Raw genomic sequence first — 20,782 nt, 5'->3', positions numbered from 1 at the left:
GTGAACCGGGCAGAGATGTTTGTGGAAGTATCTCAGGAACTAGAGTTAAAAAAAGGAACTATTGGAACTAGGGTTAAAAAAAGGAACTATTAGAAGTAGAAATGCACTTCTCTGCTGCCTAAGATGTAAGAGCAGAGTGAAACTCTCCACATTTTCCTGCCTCTGAGGGCAGGTTTCTTTCCTGCACCACCTGGTGTCCCAGGAGTTTCAGATGTGAAAATTCAATATGTTTTATCAAAGACACCCTAAACCTCCTCCCCAGCCTTTCGAGGAATCTGGGCCTGGCCTGGTGCCGTGTGAGACTCCAACATGGCATAAAGGCATGATCAGGAAAGGCTGGAGGGGTGAGAGGACATTTAATCAATTTTTCACCATAATAACAATTATTATTATACATTCAGTAGCACTAGAACTTCTTGTGCCAGGGTCACGTCACAATCCATAAATCTTTTGTGATGCCACCTCAAACATTCACATCTGGTGGCTCCAAAATAAGGTCCCCAAGGATGCTCAGGTGAGGGATGATCCCACCTTTCCTAAGTAAAGCAGCTGCACCCAGCCCAGGATCGGCCCTGGGGGCTGAAGACAAGAGACAGATGTTTTTGAAAAAAAAATTCTTTATTGGAACTCATCTGAACATCAGATATACCTGGTGTTGGTTAGCAAGAACCGTTTGTACATTTGATATTGATGGTGCCAAAAACCCAAACAGCGACTGACTGGAGGAGATGGAAATTAGAATAATAAAATAAAATAATAAAAGGTCGGAGAGATCAAAATGTGAACAGAAAGGGGAAAAATCAGCCAGTCTAAGAGTCAGCATGAAGGCAAAATATTTCCTGATAAAACAGAATCCTTTTACAAAATATAAATTTTGTAAGAAAAAGGTGGAGAGGGAAATAGAGACAGAGGGGAAAGGAAAGATAAAGATGAGCAGGACAGAGATGCAGAAGCTTACACTGCCCAAATGGCGTTAAAACTTACTGGAAACCTCACCAGAAAATGGAACATGCTGGAATACACCATGCTCCGCCCCCAGGACCCTGGGACCGAGGAGGAAGCTCCCACTGGGCTGTCCCACCTCGCGTGGGGAACCAGAGCTCAGCGCTGCCGCAGCACGGGCACGGCCCCGCCGGTCACCTGCTCCTCCTACCAGCGCAGGCGGGGAGGGAGGGGACACTGAAATCTAAGTCTATCTGCAAACAAGAGCATGCAAGTCAGGCTCCAGGGAAAGCGGCGCCGTCCCCTTCGCCCAGAGCGGCCGGGGCTGCGCCGACGGCTCCGGCCCGCAGCAAAACCATCGCGGAGCTGCTCCCAGGGGGTCGGAGGCCTTGAGGATGGAAAAGAAACCAGCAGTCTGTACATTTTGGGTTTGTTTGGTTCAGTACAAGTGGAATCGCGTTGGCCGCTCAGACACCGCCAGCACGTCTCCGATTGCGGGGCGGAGGAGATGAAACAAACTGGTTTTGGGCACCTACTGGTAACAAAACGCTGTCCCTGCTGAACTCTGCCGTCCCTCAGGAAGTGGAAAGCACATGTTTAGGTAGTGTAAGCCTTTTTCCTTTTATTTAGAATACCCTCTTTGTTTAAACAATATTCCCCCCCCAGATACAAAGTTCGGCCAGTAAAGATTACATGGAAACTGGAACACGCATCGTCTGGAATACAAGATGCACCGGATGAGGAAGTTTAAAAACTTTCCGAGCGAAAAGTAGAACAAAGAAGAAAAAAAAAAAGTCTCCTAACATTTTCCCAAAGGTTTCACTCTCCTGTCACACACACTCTCCAAATGACAGCTAGCAAATTCAACTCTGCAAAGAGAAAACAGAGCCACGTCACTCGACAGGAGAGGGAACGAGGCTCAGGGACACGGCGGGGCCCGGCAGCGACTCCGGAGCTCTGCGGCCCCCCGGGAGGCCCCACTCACCTATGTCAACTTCTTGGCTTTGTTGTAGAGCGAATCCACTACTTTGCTCATGTTCTGAATCGTCTCGAGGGCGGCCTCATAAGTTTTGTCTACGGGGGGTTCGTCGAAGATGATCAGGACACCCTCGCCCTGGTCAAGGATTCCTGTGGGCACAAGCTGCTGTGAGCGCTGGGATGCTCGATGGAGCACAGCTTCCAGACAGCAGGAATTAGGGATCCACCCCAGGAACTCCCAATCAGCTCCGAAGGGTTTGGGAAGGGCTCACATGTTGGGCTGGACTGGCCGATTTTGGTCAGGACTGCTTCAGCATTCCCAGAAAAAATCTACATCCCAGAGAACAGCCTGAGAAGCCATCCAGGAGACCAGCATTCCTGCTCATTCCCTCCCACCTCCCTGCCTCCTCAGGCCCTGTGCCCAGCAGGATGGCTCAGCACAGCTGGTTTATCCTGCAGCTGTGCCCAGGTGCCCAACGTGCTGCTCCCAGGCATTCCCCTGGCTCAGCCACATCCAGGGACCACAGAACCAAGAGCACAGCTGGTTCCCCGAGGGGTTATGGGGGCAGCAGCCTGCTGTGGGCCCAGCCAAGCCACAGCACCCCACTGGGCCACGGGGAGCCCCCACAGAACACCCCGGACACAAACAGCTGGGAAAGGTGACCACAACCCTGGGCAGCTCCAACAGGGAGAGCCCAGCCTGGCCAGACAGCCCAGCCGGGGGCCACACACTGTCCCTGGATGCTGCCACAGCAAGAGGGACCCAACAGCATTTCTGAAATTAACCCTTGGGTTGAGGAAGGCAGATGGAGCAGCAGGAAGAGCCTTCCTGACTGTGGCCTCCAGTGGAGCAGCAGGAACAGAATTCCTGACTGTCACTCCTGACTGTCACTCCTGACTGTCACTCCTGACTGTCACTCCTGACTGTCACCTGCACCCCTGCTGCCTGAGCAGGACCCCCAGGTTCAGAGGAGGAAGGGACAGCCACAGCCCATGCAAACACAGGGCAGTCAGAGCTGAGGGATGCACTCACCATGGAACTTCTTGTCCAAGATCATCTGTGACAGTTTCCTTTCTACCTCAGCCTGAAAGTGAAGCAGAAAAATTAAAAGTTTCCCAGAACACATAAAACCGTGAGAATTTTGCTGCTGCACACTTGACAGCCCTGGTGGGACACGAGCACTGCTCAGCAGCTGCTCCTCCCTGAGCCTGGCTGGGACACCACCACCTGCTGGAGATGCCTCAGGAAATTAGAGAGCAGCTGCTCACGAGGGAGCAGCAGGATGTCCCTCGGCCCACAGGTGACACTGGATCTGTCACTTCACACAGGCTTTACCTGCGGAGGTTCTGGAACTTTCTAACTCAGTTCAGCAAGGATTTGGACAAGAGTTGGCCAAGTTTTCTTTAATCCACCCAGCTGAGCTCCAGCCAAGCAGCAGGAAGGCCCACAGGTGGCAGCTCCTCTCTGGGCAGAGGGGGCACAGAGCAGCTTTTAGTCTGAATATTAAGGATGTGTTAAACAGCACGAGCTAGTCTGGGAACAGACTGTGTGCCAGGGGAGGTTTAGGCTTGATATTAGGGAAAATTTCTTCATGGAAAGCATCATCCAGGTCAGGGCAGAGGTGAAATCACCCGATTTAATAGATTTGTGGATGTGGCACTTGGGACATGGGTGGTTTTGGCAGTGCTGGGGGAATATCTGGACTCAATGACCTCAGAGGCCTTTTCCAACCTGAATGATTCAGTGATTCTGTGACCACAAAGGCTGAGCTCAGCTCATTTCCCAACCTCTGGCCTTAATGCCAGTGCAAGACAACGGCACTGGGGTGCGACTGGCTGGGATTACAGTGGATTTTCCTAAAACTGAATCTGCCTGGGATTATCTGTAAAGCAGTTACTGCATAGTCAGCGTGACAGACACATCCCTAATGCCACTGCAGGGTGATTAGCTGGATCCTGGATCTTAAGGGTCTCAGTAAGGTTCCCCTGGGAACACTCAGGGGATTAAACACAGGGCATGGGGGAAGACTGAGCTGGTCACGACAGAGCAGAGGAAAATCTGCCTCCAATGGAAAGCAAGAACCAAGACAGGGAGTAAAACCCATGGGGGAAGGGGACAGCACAGCAAAGTCTGGAGCACAGGAAGCCTTGATGCCTCCCAGGAGCTGTCTGGGTTGGAGTTTAGTTCCCAAGGGTGAGATTTGCCTGGAAACACTATGGATCTCATCTGTCACCTTTCATTTCAGTTCCCAGTGAGAAATGCCATTTAAGCCCAACTCCTCTGCCCTCTCAACACATGGCACTGATTTCTGGTGAGGTTCTTACCTTTGAGAGCTTGATGAGGCTGGATATGTGTTCAATCTATAAGAAAAACCAACATTCAGTTAATCTTTAGCTTCACTCTGGACACACAACACAGAGGTTTGGGGCTCTTCCATGGAACTGCTCAAAGGCCTGGAAATGCCCTGGCCTAAATATCTCCAGTGGTTTTCTCCACTCTGCAGCTTCAGGTCCTTCAGGTTTCACATCTGATTTTAACTAAGATGGACTGGATCCCTAAAGGCATTTCACTCTGAAAGGTGAATCTCTTCTCCAAGACTGTGGCACAGAGGCCTTCGAAGCCAAATGCTGTCACCTTCAGGGTTAAGAGCCAGTCACCTTGCAGGGAGCACGAGAGAAACAGGTGGAAAGGGCAATGACTCTGGAATGTGGCTTTACAAAGGTCCCTTCAGCCTCCTCCTTATAATTTAACAGGATGAACCCTGAGCTCTGAAAGTGCTGAGCAGCTCAGAGTAAGAAGTATTCATATGGGAACAATCCCCTCACCCCCAGCAGCAGGGACAGAGGGACTAGCCCCTCCAAGTGCTGCTGGAAACATTTACCTGTACTCTGGAGAAGGGTTCAATGACTCTGATCAGGTTCTGTTCCAATAAATTATCATAGAGCTTGGCCAGGTGAGTGTTTATGATGGGGTCGTCCCTGAGCTCCACCTTGTAGTCTGTCAGAGCCTGTGGGGACAGGGCAGGAGGAAATCATTCCCATAGCAACAGCTCCTCAAGGTCCTCTGAGGATGAGATCCCCTCCCAGCCCAGCCCAGCCCCATGGCTAATCCAATCCCTAACTTAGTAAAAGCCAGCAGGTCACAACAGCCCAGCAGACTCTCCTTTTATCTTCACCCCGTGGGAGCTCAGCGAGCCCCAGAGCACAACAGGATTGGACCCTGACATGGGAATCCTCTCCCTGAGCTCTGCAGCATTCCTGCTGAAACCAGGAAGAATTTTAGGAAGATACACATCCCAGTGAACAGCACCTAAAGGAAAATTGCTTCTGATTTGGCTCTCCAACAAGAAAAAAAAAAAAAAAAAAAGGTAAAAAGGAAAAAAACTGGGTTCAAGCAAGTTTACCCCCCACGCACTGAAAACGCAACCGGTTGATTGTTGGGGGGTATTTCTTGGTGCACTGTTGCTTTCTATCAATGTTTCCATGGTTTCCTGCTGTGGGATGTAACAGCTTCTACAACATTCCAAACCTGGCATTTCTTGACTGGTTTTTTACCCAGCCAGACCCCATCCTCTGTGTCCCTGACTCACCTTTTCAAAATCTGCCAGCGACCGGTTCTTGCTGGCCTGTGCCACGCATTTTAGTGCTTCTGTCTGTGGGGAAAGAGAACCAGAGGAGGTGATTTTCTTCTGGAGTCTCCTCTCAGGGTGAATATGCCAACTGCCCAGCACCCTGGGAGCGTGCTTCAACAGCAAACCAGGAATGTTCCTTGTCACTGCCACAGGCAGAGGGAGAGCAGCTGCCGAGGGGAGAAGCCAGGCAGCTGCAGGACATGACCTGAAACATCTCCAGAGGGACAAAGCCCCCGGGGCTGACAGCACCAGCTGCAGGCTGGGAGCGACCTCGATGCTGTTTTTAAGGCAAGTGCACATTTTGGCACTTGCTTAATTATTGTGGCCCTTTTGGGCCCTCCAGCACAGCCCCTTCTCTGCTGAATGTCAGCGGCAGGGCAGCAGCTCCTGTGGACGCCCCACCATGGGCAGCAGCAGGGATGAGTCTTCTCTACACCCCATAATTGCTGAAATGAAGCAAAAGCCTCATCCCCAAAGAAGCCCATTTACACCCCACAGTGGGAATCCCAGCAGGGAACAGCAGAACAAAGCCCAAGGTGGGGGCACAGGACAAGGACAGCCTGGTGCCTCTGGTGCAAAAGGCCGAGGCTTCTGCTGCTCCCTCTTTTGGGACTGCCCCATGCAGAGCCAGGAGCTGGACTGGATCCTTGCGGTCCTTTCCAACTGGGGATATTCCAGGATTGTCCCCAGGGCTGCTCTCTCCCTGCTCCCCCAGCAGGAATTGCTGGTCAGGGCTGGCTCAAAGCACAGTGTGGGCACAGCCAGGATCCCCTGCTCTGGAGAGGAGCCTCCAGCTGCCACTCAGGGCAAAGGGATGAGGCAGGACTGGGGCAGCCTCTCCTGATCCAGGAGGGATATCCCCACGTCAGACCTTTCCACACACTTTGCTCACTGAGCTCTGCTAATTCCCAATCCCCTGTGGGCAGGGGAGCAGCAGCTCCTGCGTCACAGCAAAGCCCAGGCTGAGCACAGCCCCTGAGGGCAGCAGGATCCCAGCCCCTGGCACGCCTGCAGTGTGGCCCTGCACCTTCTACAAGCACCTGTGAGGTTGAGGGTGGCCTCCCCAGCCAGGCAGGTTCACACGGCAGAACAAGCAGGGGATTTCACATCTCCCTGACTGCCTGGCTCCCACCCCACAGCCACCCAGGCCTCCACCTGGGCCAGGAATGGATTCTCAGCACGGGCTACAACGAAGTAAAAACAGTAACTCAGATTGGAACACTGCAGCACCTGCTGTGAGCAGGCATACAAGGAGCTGATGGGATCTGGCAGTGTGCAGCTGATGAAGAAAAGCAGGAAAGAGTAAAACAGGGAAAACGAAGCCAGCAGCCCAAATTCTCTGGTTGTGAAAATCACTGTAAAACCCTTTGAAGGCAACTGACTTCTGGCAATGACTCGTGGTAATTTAATCAGTTCTGGATCTCGCTCAGGACACTCAGGAGTGATGGGTATTTTGGTATGGAAAGAGCAAAGTGTTTAACAAGAAGAATGAGCCAGCATTGAGGTAAGAGGAAGATAGAAAGGGTTAAGTTTCTATACCTGTCTTCCTGCATACCGCAGAGCAAGCTTCCCACTCACTAATGCTTGCACATCTTCTGGGCTGCAGACAGAGGGAAGGGAGCAGAGCATTTATACAGGAACATGGTCAGCTAAAACCCCAGAGCACCTCAAAAATCCCCAACTGACAGCAAAGGACTACAACCCAAATATCACCACATCAGGAGCACTGATCAGGTGACAAAGACTCTGTTTGAGCCCATTAGTTCAGAGTCCCATCAACAAAAAGCCCTTCCCCTGGAAATGCAGGAAGAGTTCTTCCCAGAATCATCTGACACCTACCTGTTGAGCATGATTTTGCACAGCAGCATGTATTTCAGAGCAGTGATGGCTTTGGGGTTGTCAATTGAATCATTGCCCTCAAATGCCTCATAAAAATATGAATAGGCTGTTTTCCAGTCCTTCTCTTCTGCTGCGTGGATAATACCTGGGAGAGGCACAAACACATTAGGGTATGACTGGAAGAGGACAGAGCAATTTGGTTGTTCAGTACTTTATCTATGACTTCAGTGAGGAGAAACCTTTTCTCCTGTGCCCCCCTTGCCTCATGTCTGTAAGAAGAAAATCCACACCCTCTCTTACAAGGACATTTTTAGACAGATAAGCTTGGGGCACTTCAGGTGAGTGCCTGCAAACTGGGCCAGGAACAATGTGTAATGGGCCAGGAGCACAGTGTGAGGCTGGAACTGCAGTACATCAGGAGCTTATGCACCCTCCACCACTGGCAGCTTTCAAAACTGGGCTGAAAACACCAGTGCCAGCAACCAAGCCATTGCAGCTCATGCCACCTGAGGCAGAACTGGTGATAGCCTGAGGCCCCACTATTGTATCTGCAGAGTCCCCCGTGGCAGGAAGGAGTGATGACTCTGACTCCATGTTCTCAGAAGGCTCATTTATTATTTTATGATCTATATTATATTAAAGAATGCTGTACTAAACTATACTGAAGAGTACAGAAAGGATGCTTACAGGAGGCTAACAAGATAATAATGAAAACTCGTGACTCTCTCCAGAGCCCTGACACAGCTTGGCCCCAACTGGCCAAAGAGTGAAAACAACTCCCAGCAGAATGCAATGAAACAATCACCTGTGAGGAAACAATCCCCAAATGCATTCCACATGAGCACAGCACAGGAGAAGCAAATGAAAACAATAATTATTTCATTTTTCTCTGAGACTTCTCAGCTTCCCAGGAGAAAAATCCTGGGTGAAGGGATTTTTCAGAGAATGTGAATGTGGCAGCCCCACCAAGCACCACTTCCCACGATTCCCTCAGAAAACACAAGGATCAGACAACTGACGTGTCAGGACGAGTCCTGGGCACTGTCCTGGGGCTGGAGGCCTCACCTGACTGCATGTCCAGCGCTGCCTGCAGCTTGGGGGGACAGTAGATGGCATTGGCTGTAGTCCGGGCTGAGGTTAAGGCTGCTCTTGCTTTTGGCAGATTGCTCAGGGCATGGTAAGTCTTGCTCTCTAGGAGCTGCACTTCCACCAGCAGTGCCTTGTCATCCATCTTCTTCAACTCCCGAAGCAGCTGGGAGCCTGGCAGAGGGCAAGGACAGGACTGGGAGCTGCTGTGCATCAGCACCCACACAAACCACCCACAAAACATCCACACAAAGCCTCTGCAGGGGCCACCCACCCTCCCCCAGCAGCCAGGGCTTTCAGGGAGGGACGTGAGGCCCACACAGCCTGTCCTTCCAAGGAAAAGCAAGGGAGAGGGAACAATGGGGGGACAGTGGCAGTCCACAGCAGGAGGATGAAGCAGTTTTGTGTCAGAGGTGGGGTGTGGGCAGCAGAGGGGCTGGGCAGCTGGGTGGTCACTCTGGCACCCGTGCCCAGGTGATTTCCCTCTCCTGCACAACTGCCCCCTTGGCAGCATGGAGCATTCTCAAGAAACTCCTGAGAACGTGGGATGAGGAAGGAATGATTTTACTCAGGACATCTGCAGGTCAGATTTAGAAATGCCAGGACAAGCTGCCACATCACAGCCTTATGAGGACTGGATGAGCAATCCTAGAGGAAACTTGTCTCCTTCTTTCCCCCACTGAAGAGGTCATTTAGGGTAAGCAGAGATAAAATCCTCCTCCTCCCTTGCTGTGCTCAGGAGCTGAAACTGCAGAACTGGGCAGAAACAAATGGATTCTCCCTGGAAACATCCCTGAGAGACTCTGCCTGCACCTACTCCCCACAGCCACGGCCACAGCCACCTCCTCAGCCACACAGGAATGCTGTGCACAACACTGACATCCTGACAGGGCACCAGAGCCTGCCCTACAGGTATAGACGTTCCCAACTCCCCAGGCTGTCCCACCACCAGCCAAGGGATTAAATTAATTAAGCACAGCTTTGGAGTGTGGCCTCTCATCAGTTTAAACCTGAGTTCATTATGTATCCCTATGCAAACGAGTTCTAATTCCATCCTGAATTCCATGAACTCAACATTCTGATGAGATATTTGTCACCCAGGGGATTCCAGACATGACACAGGCTCGTGCCACCCCACAGGTTAACAAGCTCTGGGTCCCAGGTGAGCAGTTCAGGCTGTGTCCATGCAGCTGCCCCTCAGCCCTGGCAGAGCAGGCTGTGCAAACACCCCTCAGACAGCTTCAATCTCACAGCTTAAACCTCACTTGAACCTTAAATCTCAATTACAGCTTAAGCCTCACTTACAGCACTGCAGTCATTTGCAAAATGAGCATCTTAAAAGCACCAGGGGAGCTGGAGGAGGTCCTGCTTTGCTCTGGGGCAGAGCAGGAGTTCACTGGTTCATTTCCATCCCTTGGGTGCTGCAGGGGCAAATTCTTAAAGCCTCCCTAAGACCTTGGCTAATGACACCCACAGAGGCTTGGCCATTTCCTGGTTTTACTGAGGCTGTGTTTGAGCAAATTGGAAAAAAGCTCTTTTCTCCCTTCAGCCTCTGTGACCACAGCAGAGCATTCCAGCAGGTTCCAGCAGGAGCCAAACCTGTGGCCTTCAGCTGGATACAGCTCCCAAAATTATCTGCAGTGAACAAATCCCAGAATCCCAGACAGGGTTGGGTTGGAAGGGGCCTTAAAGCTCATCTCATTCCACTCTCAAATGGGCAGGGACACCTCCCAGGTTGCCCCATTCCCACCCAAACTGGCCTTAGGCCCAGGTGAGATGGGAAGGATGGTGACACAGGGAGAACAAAGATACCTCTGAGAACTGTCAACACCCAGCTACAGCAAAAGGTGCCAGAACTGGACCAGCCCTGAGAAATTAAGCCCCAAATCCTGCAAAACCTCTCCAGGAACACGGCACAGGGGATGGCTTTCCTTGCCAGGAGTAAATGAAAAGCAAAGATTTACCACCACCTAGTGGGAGCCTCACCTAGCTGCAGAGCTTCTTGGTACCTCTTGGTGTCGAAGTAGAGAGAGACCAGCCTGGCCTGGAGAACAGAAAAGGAACTGCTGTGAGGAAACCAGAACAGATTTGTTTTGTAAAACGAAGCTTTGTATTCCTCTCTGCACAAACTTCACTACATTCATCTGCACTTGTCCCATTGTGTGGTCCAGCTGTGCAAGGCTCCTGCACAAGGAGTAAAACCCCGCCTTTTTAAGGAGAATTGCAGTGCAATTAATGCCCTCCCCTGACACAGAGAAAGATCTGAACAGCACACAAGTGCTCTACTTTTACAGGTATTAAATGTGACAAGGGGATGATGCTGCTCCACGCGTTTGGGATGTGGCACCTACCTCCAGAGCCTGGCGTAGGAAAGTCCTCTTCTCTGATTTGGCCCATTCAATACACTCTAAACACAGGTCAACCTTTAAGGGAGCAGAAAGAAGACAATTCTAGACATTTTCTTTGTCAGTGCCCACCCCAAAGGCCTCCCAACAACACCAGAGGTGTCAAATGGAGGCATCTGGGGCTTTCCCAGAGTTTAAACCCACAGTCGTGGTGTACTTTCAATAAAGAAAAATGAATTTCATGTGCTTTAGGGCCTAGATAGATCAAGTAATCTGTATAAAGCAGCAGAGGTGCTGCGCTCTGCTTTGGGGGCCTCATCCATCATTTCAAAGCACAGCAAAGAAAGTCAGAATCTCCCCATCTTTTTCAGGCTGAGACTCCCTTGATGGATCAAGCAGAACTGCTGCAGCTCAGATTTTATTGTATCTTCTCTGGCCCATAATACACAGTAAGTCATCCTGTGGTGCCAGGCTCAGGAACTGCTCTTCCCAAAACCTCTGGACTGCAGCAGGCCTTGTCAGCTCCTCCTCACTGCTTATTAAACGTGAACATTTTATGAAAAGCCATAATGAAGTCTCAATTTATTACAGGGTGATAGCAGGAGCATTAGGAGCTGGAGAAATCTCCAATTTCACTGCTTTACTGGGCTCCTGGGAGCACTCTGGATGTGAGCTACCCTGAGGAAGCAGACAATCCTCAGAACATTTCTGTGGATCTGAGACTGATGCATCAAGGACCTCACAGGTTGATGCCATCTTTCCTTAAGGTTTTGGGGTTGGCTTCAGAATATACTCTAAATTACTATTTTTACTGACATTTTATTATTTCCATCACCATTACTCCAACCTGTTCCTCCTCTGCAACTGCATTTGAATGCTGTCCTTCACACCAAATTCTCTTGAGAAAAGCCTGTAGCTGCTCATTTTCTCCTGGCACTTTCAGGAGTTCTCTCTTCTCACCTGAACATCCCACCCCATTTCCCCTGACCTCACCTGTTAAAGAAAGAAGGGGAAAACATTCTGTCACCATTCCTCACCCACAAGCAGCAAACGAGGGACATTGCCTGGGTAACCTGCACTAGAGGACAGTTCTACTTTGGCTAATTTTATGCTAATTTGGCTAATGAGAATGTCACCCGCCCCTAAGCATGGCAGAACTTCTCCAGCCTGCAATCTGCCAGCCCCAGAGTGCAGGTTTCAGGTGGGTTTTGTCCCCAACCTGCTGCTCAGATCCTTCCTGTGCCAGCACAGCCTGGAAGCACTCCCAAGGTGCTCCTGTCCTTATCCTGCTCCCAAAAAACCAACAATTGGGGGGAAAAAAAATAAAAACTAAGACAACTGTATCCTATGGAGCTGATGAGAATGGAGTGAATCCTAACTGGGCTCTGTCTCAGGTTTTCTGCTGGGGGAGCTCATCCACTGAAGCAGCTGACAAGCAGCTGCCAAACCCTTTCCACTCCTGCTTCAGGAGTAACTTTTGTCTCTGTGCAATGAAACACCCACCACAGGCGTGTCCACCTGCAATCCTGACCAGCTCCTGGACACAGCAGTGGCTCCTCCAGCTCTGTGCCATCCCACACCACCTCCACCATTCCTGCTCCTCCAAGCTCCCTGGGAACACATTCCCAACACTGATCACACTACAAAATCCTCCCAAGGCTGCACCTACAACTGCTAGGGTTGGAAAAGCCCTCTGTGATCAGAGTCCAACCATGCCCTCAGCACTGCCAAGGCTACCACTGACCCATGTGCCCAAGTGCCACATCCTCAGAGCTTTTAGAATCCTTCCAGGGACAGGGACTCCACCACTGCCCTGGGCAGCTGTGCCAGGGCTGGACAACCCATTCAGTAAAGGAATTTTCCCTAATATCCAATCTAAACCTCTGCTGGCACAACTTGAGGAAGCAACATGAATCTAAGAGAAATGCCCATGGTGGGAATCACTGCAGCAGGGAGAGACCTGCAAAAAAACATGGTTATAAATTCAATTATCTGATGTTTTATTTATAAAATACATCCAAATGCATTAAAACTCTTGCTTCCTGACATGAATAATTCTTCAGTGAGAAGCAAACTAGGTCAGATAATGGTGTTGCAGGCTTTTGAGGAACAGCCTGGTGCTGCAGCCTCACCTCCTGTCCTGTGGCTGCCTCCATGTCCAGGAAGAGGTCCAGCAGGGAGCGCACCAGGCGGGCGGCCTTGGCCTTGCTGATGGAGTTCAGGAAGGGCCTCACATACTTCAGGAGTCCTCCCAGCTCTGCAAAAACCCCAAAACATCAGATGCACCCCCCCAGCCAAGAGCTGAGCCCAGCTGGAGCAGCCACACATGGCCTGCACCAGCAGGATTTGTCACAGCAAACGTTTCCCAGGTGGTTTTTCAGCATCACCCACAGAACAGAGTGACAAATGTCACCTGCAGGGAGCCCTGGAGCAAACAGGGGACAGGGACCGGGGGCTGCAGCCTCACCCCAGCACTGCCTGCCACTGCAGCTCCCCAGTCACCACCAGCTGTAACTGCCTCGCCATTAAAATGTAAGGATCTGGTAAATGCTTGGAGATTTTTCTAAAAATGAGGGAGGGAGTTTATCATTTAGGTGTGTTTTATTAACTCACAGTTTCATGCTTTGATCTGCCCCACCTAGCCAAGCCCAGGACGTTCAGGATCCACTTTGTGCTCCACCACTGGAAAATCATATTCCTTAACACTCCAACTCCACCTTTATCTGATCAGCTCTGATCTCACTTAACTACATTTCTCTTCTCAGCCTCCTCATTGATTCAGTTATAAAACCTGTCTTCAGAAGAGGTGGAAAAAGGAAATGTTGTTTTTTTTTATGGAGAAACACTGAAGTGTCATAGCCAGGGAGCAGAGGAATGTGGCAGCCACAACACAGCAGCTCCAGCACTCAGAGCCACCAAGGAATGCTGGCCGTGGTGGAACTGCAGAGCAGAAGCAGAAAAGTCTCCTACAAACAAACACCACGTGGTTTTGGGGAGGTCCTGGACAGGGCTGCTCCCAGTTTGGGAAGATGATCCTGCAGGGGCAGGGTTCAGTGCTGACTCATCAGCAGCAGGTCTGCACACTGAAATCACAGCTCTCTGGCCCAGATTTCCAAGTCTCACCCAAATATCAGGTGGATCTCACACTACTGTGTTTACAAGGTTCCGCAGAAAAGCAAAATCAAAACAAAGCTGGGAATGACTAATTCAGAACTCTTCTACACCAAACTGGTACAGAATCAAAACTAAAATAAGAGATTAGTCTAATTTTATTTCAATTAGTACATGGAGGAGAATCAGGAGAATTTCAGTTTGGAAGGATTCCAATAAAAACAAATGTAAACAAGGGTTCCTCTGTATTGCATTTAGCAGTAATGCAAAAGAATGCTAATGCTAATTGTTATAACAACATCTTATTAATATCTAAAAATTATTCTTCATATTTTTGATTTTTTAAACCTATTTACTTTAAGTTTAATCAAGACTGATACACCTCATTTATCACACCCTTAACATGTGGAACTCACTTTTCCCAATCACTCACAGTGATCATAGAATCCCAAAATGGTTTGGGTTGGGAGGGATCCCAAAGCCCATCCAGTGCCACCCCTCCATGGCAGGGACACTTCCACTGTCCCAGGCTGCTCCAAACCCTGTCCAGCCTGGCCTTGGGCACTGCCAGGGATCCAGGGGCAGCCCCAGCTGCTCTGGGCACCCTGTGCCAGGGCCTGCTCACCCTCCCAGGGAACAATTCCTGCCCAATATCCCATCCATCCCTGCCCTCTGGCAGTGGGAGCCATTCCCTGGGTCCTGTCCAAGTCCCTCTCCAGCTCCTGGAAGGTTTCTGAACATCCCAAAGTGCAGATTTAGAACAAACAGAACTGAACTCGAGTGTAATCCTCAGCTTTAATTCCCAAACTGCAGAGCAGGAGATCCTGAGCCCAGCAAAGCACCTGGACTCAGTGCAAGAACACCACGGGGTGCTCTGACTGCCTCACCTGCTTCCAGAAAAGTTTCATTTTCTCTCTGCCAGAGCATAAACATGCAGCTTTTTCTACACTTAAGGTGCAGCTACTTCCACACCTCAGACTGCAACCTGCAGGCAGTCTTCACTCCCCAAGGAACCTGTTGCTCCATGGCTTTTCCCACACCATCCAGTTTTGGGGTTCATTTATTCTCCAGTACAAGTCCTGGATGCAAATCCCAATCATTTTAATCCAAGGTAAATGCTTTGGTCTCATACACAGCAAACAAACAAGCACAGCCAATCCAACACATCAGCTGTGCACAGAGCTCCTCTCCAGCATCTGCTGGGAGCTGGGAAAGGTGGGCTCTGGATCTAATTGAGGCTCCCCAAGATCCATCAGCTCCCAAGAAGCAGGAACCCTCCTCCTCTGCATCCCTGCCTCCCCCAGCTCCTCAGGACCGGGGGGATCAGTGCCAAAGACACTTTCCCACAGGAACTGCAGAACAAAGAAGGAAAACTCCAGTGGAACACACTGCACTGTTTATCATCCCACTGATGAGCTCCAGAGCTGCCCCAGAACCCCCCAGAAAGCAGATCCCAAGTCCACAGCTGGAATGCAGCTGTGCATTCTGCAAACTCCACATTCAGCCAGGCAGGCTCAAAGTTCCCACAGAAATGTCTCTCTCCTACCAACGTAGCCATCAACTATTTTTAGGATTTTAGTTTTCTAAAGAAGATGCAATGCCTGGTAAAGGGGTGGGATTGACAGCTCTGCACGAGTGATGAGCAGCAGCTCTGGAAAATGAAGCCTGCAGCTCATCCTCAGGGAAGTGCTTCCACCAGCTAACACTGCACATATCCAAATTCCCAATCCCAGTTATTCCAACCCTACAGTTCTGTGAAATGCTATAAAATCTGGAACTGTCACAAAGAAAAGCAATCAATCTCCAAGTTTATCTGCTTGATAAAGATCAAAGATTGAAAGGGGTCACTCGTATTATTGTTATTTTTGTAAACAAAGGCTGCAGTACAGTAGAGTCACAGAATCACAGAATGGTTTGGGTTGAGAGGAACCTTAAAGTCCATCTACTGCCACCCCCAGCCACGGGCAGGGACACCTGCCACTGTCCCAGGCTGCTCCAAGCCCCGTCCAGCCTGGCCTTGGACACTTCCAGGGATGGAGCATCCACGGACTAACCTGTGCCAGGGCCTGCCCACCCTCACAGGGAGCAATTCCTTCCAATATCCACCTCCAGGGACAGTGCAGACATCACCTCTTTGGGCACTGGAACCCCTCAAACCTGTCCAAGAAATTCCACTGGCTGAAACCAAACTCTGTGCAGTGAAAGGCACAGGGTGAAATCCCAGTGTCTGCCCAGCACTGGGAGCAGCTGGAGCTGGTGATGGTGCTGCTGCCCCTGACCTCTCTCCTGCCCAGAAAGCTGACAGGAGGGGAAGGGCCAGGAGCCCTTCCCACAGCTCCAGCACCACCCTAAGCCAGGGTACCCTGTCCTTCATCCCCCAGTTCCACAACTCCAGAAAACACCTCCAGGTCCTGCTGATCTCCCTCTGAGCTGCACACACACAAGTGGCTTCTGAATGGCACTAAGTCAATTTTCTTCCCTCCAGAACACACTCACTCTGCAGTTCAGGGGTACCTTTAATAGACCACAAATATATTCCATGTTTGCCCCCTCCCAGCCCTGAGTTTGATGAGTTAACAGGGTTACTGCCAATTCCTCAGCCTTCCCCTTGAAAGAATACAAATCTATAAATTATCAGCCTCTGGGAAAACCCTGGAACTCTTCATCCTTGTGCCAAACTTCAGCTTAAACTCAACCCTGCCCCAAGCTCTGCAGAGCTGAGGAGGCCACAGGAACTCTGCCCTCAGCTCTGCTCACCAGCAGCACATCCACACTGACATGAAGAGACTCTGATTCCCCCTTTTGAGCCAAACACACACATCTCCCCTGCTGCAGGGCCCAGCCGTGTTTGGTGACCTCTGCTGAGCAAACACCAGGGTGCAAAGGGCACTGGCACAGCACAGACACCCACGGGAGCTCCTGACCTCAGCCAGGAAAGGGGCACTTGCACAGCAGCTTCCTCTGTCCTGCAGGAGCAGGAAAACCCTGTGCTGGAGGGGTTTGTTTTTCCCCAGGGACCCTAAAAGCAGGAATCAGAGGTGGACACCTGAGTGAGGTGACAAGAACAGCACCTCTCAGGACCAGTCCCCCACTGTCCCCAGCCGTGTCCAAGTGCCACCCACAGTGGGACCAGGGCTGGAATGCTCATTCCAGCACAGAGCAGTGACACGGCCCAGCCCAACAGGAGTTTCCTAAGCCCGGTGGGACACCAAGGGACATTTCACAATAGATACAAGCCGTGACCTGGAGCCATGGCTGAGCCCCCAGGAACTTTCCATGAGCTACTCTGAAGTCAGGCCTGGTGTGGGACTGAACCTGCTGCTGGGTGCTTCTCCTGCCCCAGGGGAAACATTTCCACTGCCCAGGGCTGCAGCCCAAGCACAGAACCCCCTGGGCACGGACACAGAGTGTCCTGAAATGCAGAGGAAAGGCACAGCACAGCCCTAAACTGCTGAGTGCAAAACAACCAACTGCTGCCTTGAGCTCTGCAGGAAACAGGAGACAGCAAGAGACTCAAAATCATCTCTGAACAGAGAACTCAACTCCATCCCTGTCCCCTCACACACTCACAATAGAGGGACTGTCCCCTGCAGAGCTGGACAGGGGCTGCTGATGTAATGGCCAGCAGATAAATCAATTGATTGTGAGAGGAGCTGCTGGTGAGAAAATATTTCATGGGACAAACTTTCCCATTTGAAACCAAGCAGGAGACACCTCTCATCTCACACATAACAACTTATCAAAACTTCAGTTACCCATACTGAAACAGCCCCACGTCAAAGACTGAACTGTGCATTGTTTGGAACACTGGGCCAAGCAACACCAGATTAGTATTTACTTCTTTATTCGGTTTCTGGTTTCTGTCCTGTCTCTGAAAGAACATTTCCTGCCAAAAGCTGTTTCTCCAGCTATCCCACTAAGTAAGGAGACTAAACCCACTGGCTGCAGGATCTCCTGCCAGTTACCTTAGCTCCTGATTTCAGGCTCACCTTCTGCCTGCCCAGTCTTGGCCAGCAGTGACCCCAGCTCCAGGATGCTCTGCTCTTTGACTTGCACTGCTTCCTCATCGTTTTCCTGGACATCACGTTTCACTGGGAAGACAAATAGCAGGAAAGTTGCCTTTAGTGGTGTTTCAGGTGGAAAACCATCCCTGCTGCTCAGCTCCTGGACATGTGCCCCAAGCAGGACCTGCTCCAACAGGCACCAGGGAGTCCAGCCCGGCCCAAAGAGGTCTGGGAAGTTTAAATCTAGTGCAGGGAAGTCTGCAGTGCTCTGTCTATGCTCTACAGGGGCTTTACCAACCCACAGAGTCCCCTGCTCACTCCAGCTCCAGGTCTGAACAATGTCAGCTTGTCTGGCTGCGAAGTGTCACTCAGAATCAGCACCACAAACCAGAGCACGGCAGAGCCAAAAAAGAGACATTTCATGGCATTTCTGGGGTTGGATACTCCACTCTGGGGTTGCTGATGTTGCTGCTTTGTGTATTAAGCTGAGATCCCATGGACAAAGTGCAGCACAAGCAAAGTGAGGTGGGTACACCCCTCCCCACTCTGGTGTCACACCTGCTGCCACTGCTGAGTCCTGGCAGTGCCACCACCCTCTGCTCCAGGGAGTGACTCTGCTCTGAGGCAGATAAAGGGACAAGTGACAGCCAGCAGCACAACCCCAGCGTGCACAGCAGCAGCTCCACGGGAGTTATCCACCACACAGTGCCCTTCCCTCCCTGCCACCACCCCCAGCACAGGGAGCTGCTCCAACTTCCACACACACAGAGCCAAAATCCCGGCTCCAGGGAACTGCAACTGTGCCTCTCATCCCCTGTAATTCCCTACCGAAAGTGAGGGAACCTTGCTGTCAGGGAGAAAAGCATCACAGCAACACCAGACAGGGTCTGGGCCACTCCTGACGCTCCCCAGCCACACCAGGGGCTGAGTCCTGCCTGACCCCGACCCCGAGAGCGGCACATCCTGCTGAGCAGCGAGCAAAACAACAAAACAACAAAAAACCAGCCCTGAGAGCGCTGGCAGCACCGCCAGGCCCAACGGGAACACTCGGAAAACTTCTCCCGACACAGCAGGGTGACAGCAGGGCGACAGCATCTCTGCAGAGGTCACCAGGGCCGAGAACTCCGGCTGTACCCGGCAGTGCCGAGGGCCGCGCTCCCCAGCCCAGGCGCGGCGCCCACACCGCCCGCAAAGCACCGAGCGGCCCCGGCGGCGCGGCCCGGGCTGGGAGAGGCGAACCCCGAGGGAGCTCCGGCGGCCAGGAGCGGAGCGGAGCTCGGCCGCGGCACCGGGAAACCTCGGCGGCTCCGCGCGAGTCGGCAGCGGCGGAGCGGCAGCGCCGCGGGAGCAAACATCGCTGCCGGCGGCCCGGGGCACGGCCGGACCGGGCCGTGACACCGCGCCCCGAACGGTCCCGACACCCCGCGCTACCGGCACGGCCCCGCGCCGATCGGGGATCCCGGGCCGGCCCGTTCATTCCAAACGGACGGGGAGGAGCGGCCGGCCCGGCTCCGGGGCTGCTCCGAGCGGCTCCGCGGACACGCACCGGGCACCGGCCCCGCCGCCGGGCTCCCGGAGCGCGGCCCCCGCTCCGCCCCGCACCGACGGCTCCCGCCGCCCGTGCCCCCACGCGCGGGGGCCGCCGCCGGTGCCGTCCCGGCGCGGTGCGGCGCCGCGGGGCCGGGCCCAGGCCGCGCTCCCGTCTGGCGCGCACGGTGAGTCAGCAGCGGCGGCGGCGCGGGGCCCCGCGCGACGCGGGCGGCGGCGGGGCGCGGGCGGCGCGGGCGGCGGGCCGGCGCTCACCGATGGAGTGCAGGATGCCGATGGAGGCCTCGCGGTCGGTGGAGAGCAGGGACTGCGCGCGCTGCAGCTCCAGCACCGCCGCCGCCGCCATCTTGCCGCTCCTCCGCCTCGCCGCCAGCACGGAAGCGGCGCCGCGGCCACGCCCCTTCCGCGCGCGCGGCATGCTGGGAACTGCAGTCCCGGCGCGCGGGCGGCGGAACAGGCGGGCAGCGCGGAGGGGGCGGGGCCGGGGCGGGGGCTGCCGAACCACGCCTGCGCAGAGCGCAGGGGGCGTGGTGTCCGTTGGGGCGCGGGAAAGGGGCGTGGCCTGATGCGCCGTTTCAGGGCTCGGGTGGGCGCGGTCTGATGGGGGCGTGGTCTGAGAACGGGCGGGGGGAGAGCGGGGCTGAGGTGGTGACGTATGAAGAGGCGGGGCTGTGGGCGGGGTCTGCGCCCGGCGTATCGCGAGGGCTGGGGCGTGGTCTGGGGTGGGGACGAGGCTTCGGCCAGAGGGCGTGGCAGGCAAAGGGCGCGAGGGCCATGGGAGGGGGCGTGGTCCCGGGAAGGGGCGGGGCCTTTAAATAGGCGGGAAGACGCGGGGGACGTGGGCGTGGTCTATGCGGAAAATGTCGTCATTTGTGGGCGTGACCATCGCGTGGGCGTGGCCGGTGGGCGTGGCCGGGCGGCTCGCTGGCTCTCGGGGCCCCGCGCGGGGTCGGGAACCGGGAGAGCCGCTGGGGCTGGGAGGGGACGGGATCCCACCCGGAACATCCCCAGCCGTGGGTCCGGTGCTGGAGGGGACATCGATGGTCCTGCTGGAGGTCCCCGAGGACCCACATCCCCACGGCCCCCTCAGCGCCCCGGACAGCCTCGGGAAGGGAGGAGAGCCCAGCAGGGCCATGGCACCTGTGCGGGAGTCTGTCCCTGTGTCCCTTCGAAGGATCCTGTCCCTGTGTCCTCGAGCAGGATCCTGTCCCTGTGTCCCCAGGAAGGATCCTGTCCCTGTGTCCTCGAGCAGGATCCTGTCCCTGTGTCCTCGAGCAGGATCCTGTCCCTGTGTCCC

General features: G+C 53.2%; 1 protein-coding gene across 1 annotated transcript; it reads right to left on the bottom strand.

The window, feature by feature from the left end:
* Positions 1-599: 599 nt before the first annotated feature.
* Positions 600-19,895, bottom strand: PSMD11 (proteasome 26S subunit, non-ATPase 11). Its single transcript, XM_038163071.1, has 14 exons — positions 19,741-19,895; positions 17,923-18,024; positions 12,955-13,079; positions 10,829-10,900; positions 10,464-10,521; positions 8,457-8,651; positions 7,392-7,536; positions 7,092-7,152; positions 5,511-5,573; positions 4,803-4,928; positions 4,246-4,281; positions 2,954-3,005; positions 1,928-2,070; positions 600-1,811 (listed from the first exon to the last, which is right to left on the bottom strand). Exons 1-13 carry the CDS (start codon positions 19,829-19,831, stop codon positions 1,928-1,930), a joined length of 1,269 nt encoding a protein of 422 aa, XP_038018999.1. The 5' UTR covers positions 19,832-19,895; the 3' UTR covers positions 600-1,811.
* Between the last annotated feature and the right edge of the window lie 887 nt (positions 19,896-20,782).

This window comes from Motacilla alba, chromosome 27 (genome assembly GCF_015832195.1).
Source record: "Motacilla alba alba isolate MOTALB_02 chromosome 27, Motacilla_alba_V1.0_pri, whole genome shotgun sequence".
Taxonomy (NCBI): Eukaryota; Metazoa; Chordata; class Aves; order Passeriformes; family Motacillidae; genus Motacilla; species Motacilla alba.
This window is presented reverse-complemented; position numbering and strand designations above follow the sequence as displayed.

Bases quoted from the DNA above. Each gene is read 5' to 3' on its own strand.
- PSMD11 (XM_038163071.1), bottom strand. From the start codon at position 19,831: ATGGCGGCGGCGGCGGTGCTGGAGCTGCAGCGCGCGCAGTCCCTGCTC. The intron at 7,537-8,456 runs GTGAGGCCTCCA...TGCCTCTCCCAG, and splicing joins AGCGCTGGACATGCAGTCAG to GTATTATCCACGCAGCAGAA. The intron at 3,006-4,245 runs GTAAGAACCTCA...CTTCACTTTCAG, and splicing joins GCCTCATCAAGCTCTCAAAG to GCTGAGGTAGAAAGGAAACT.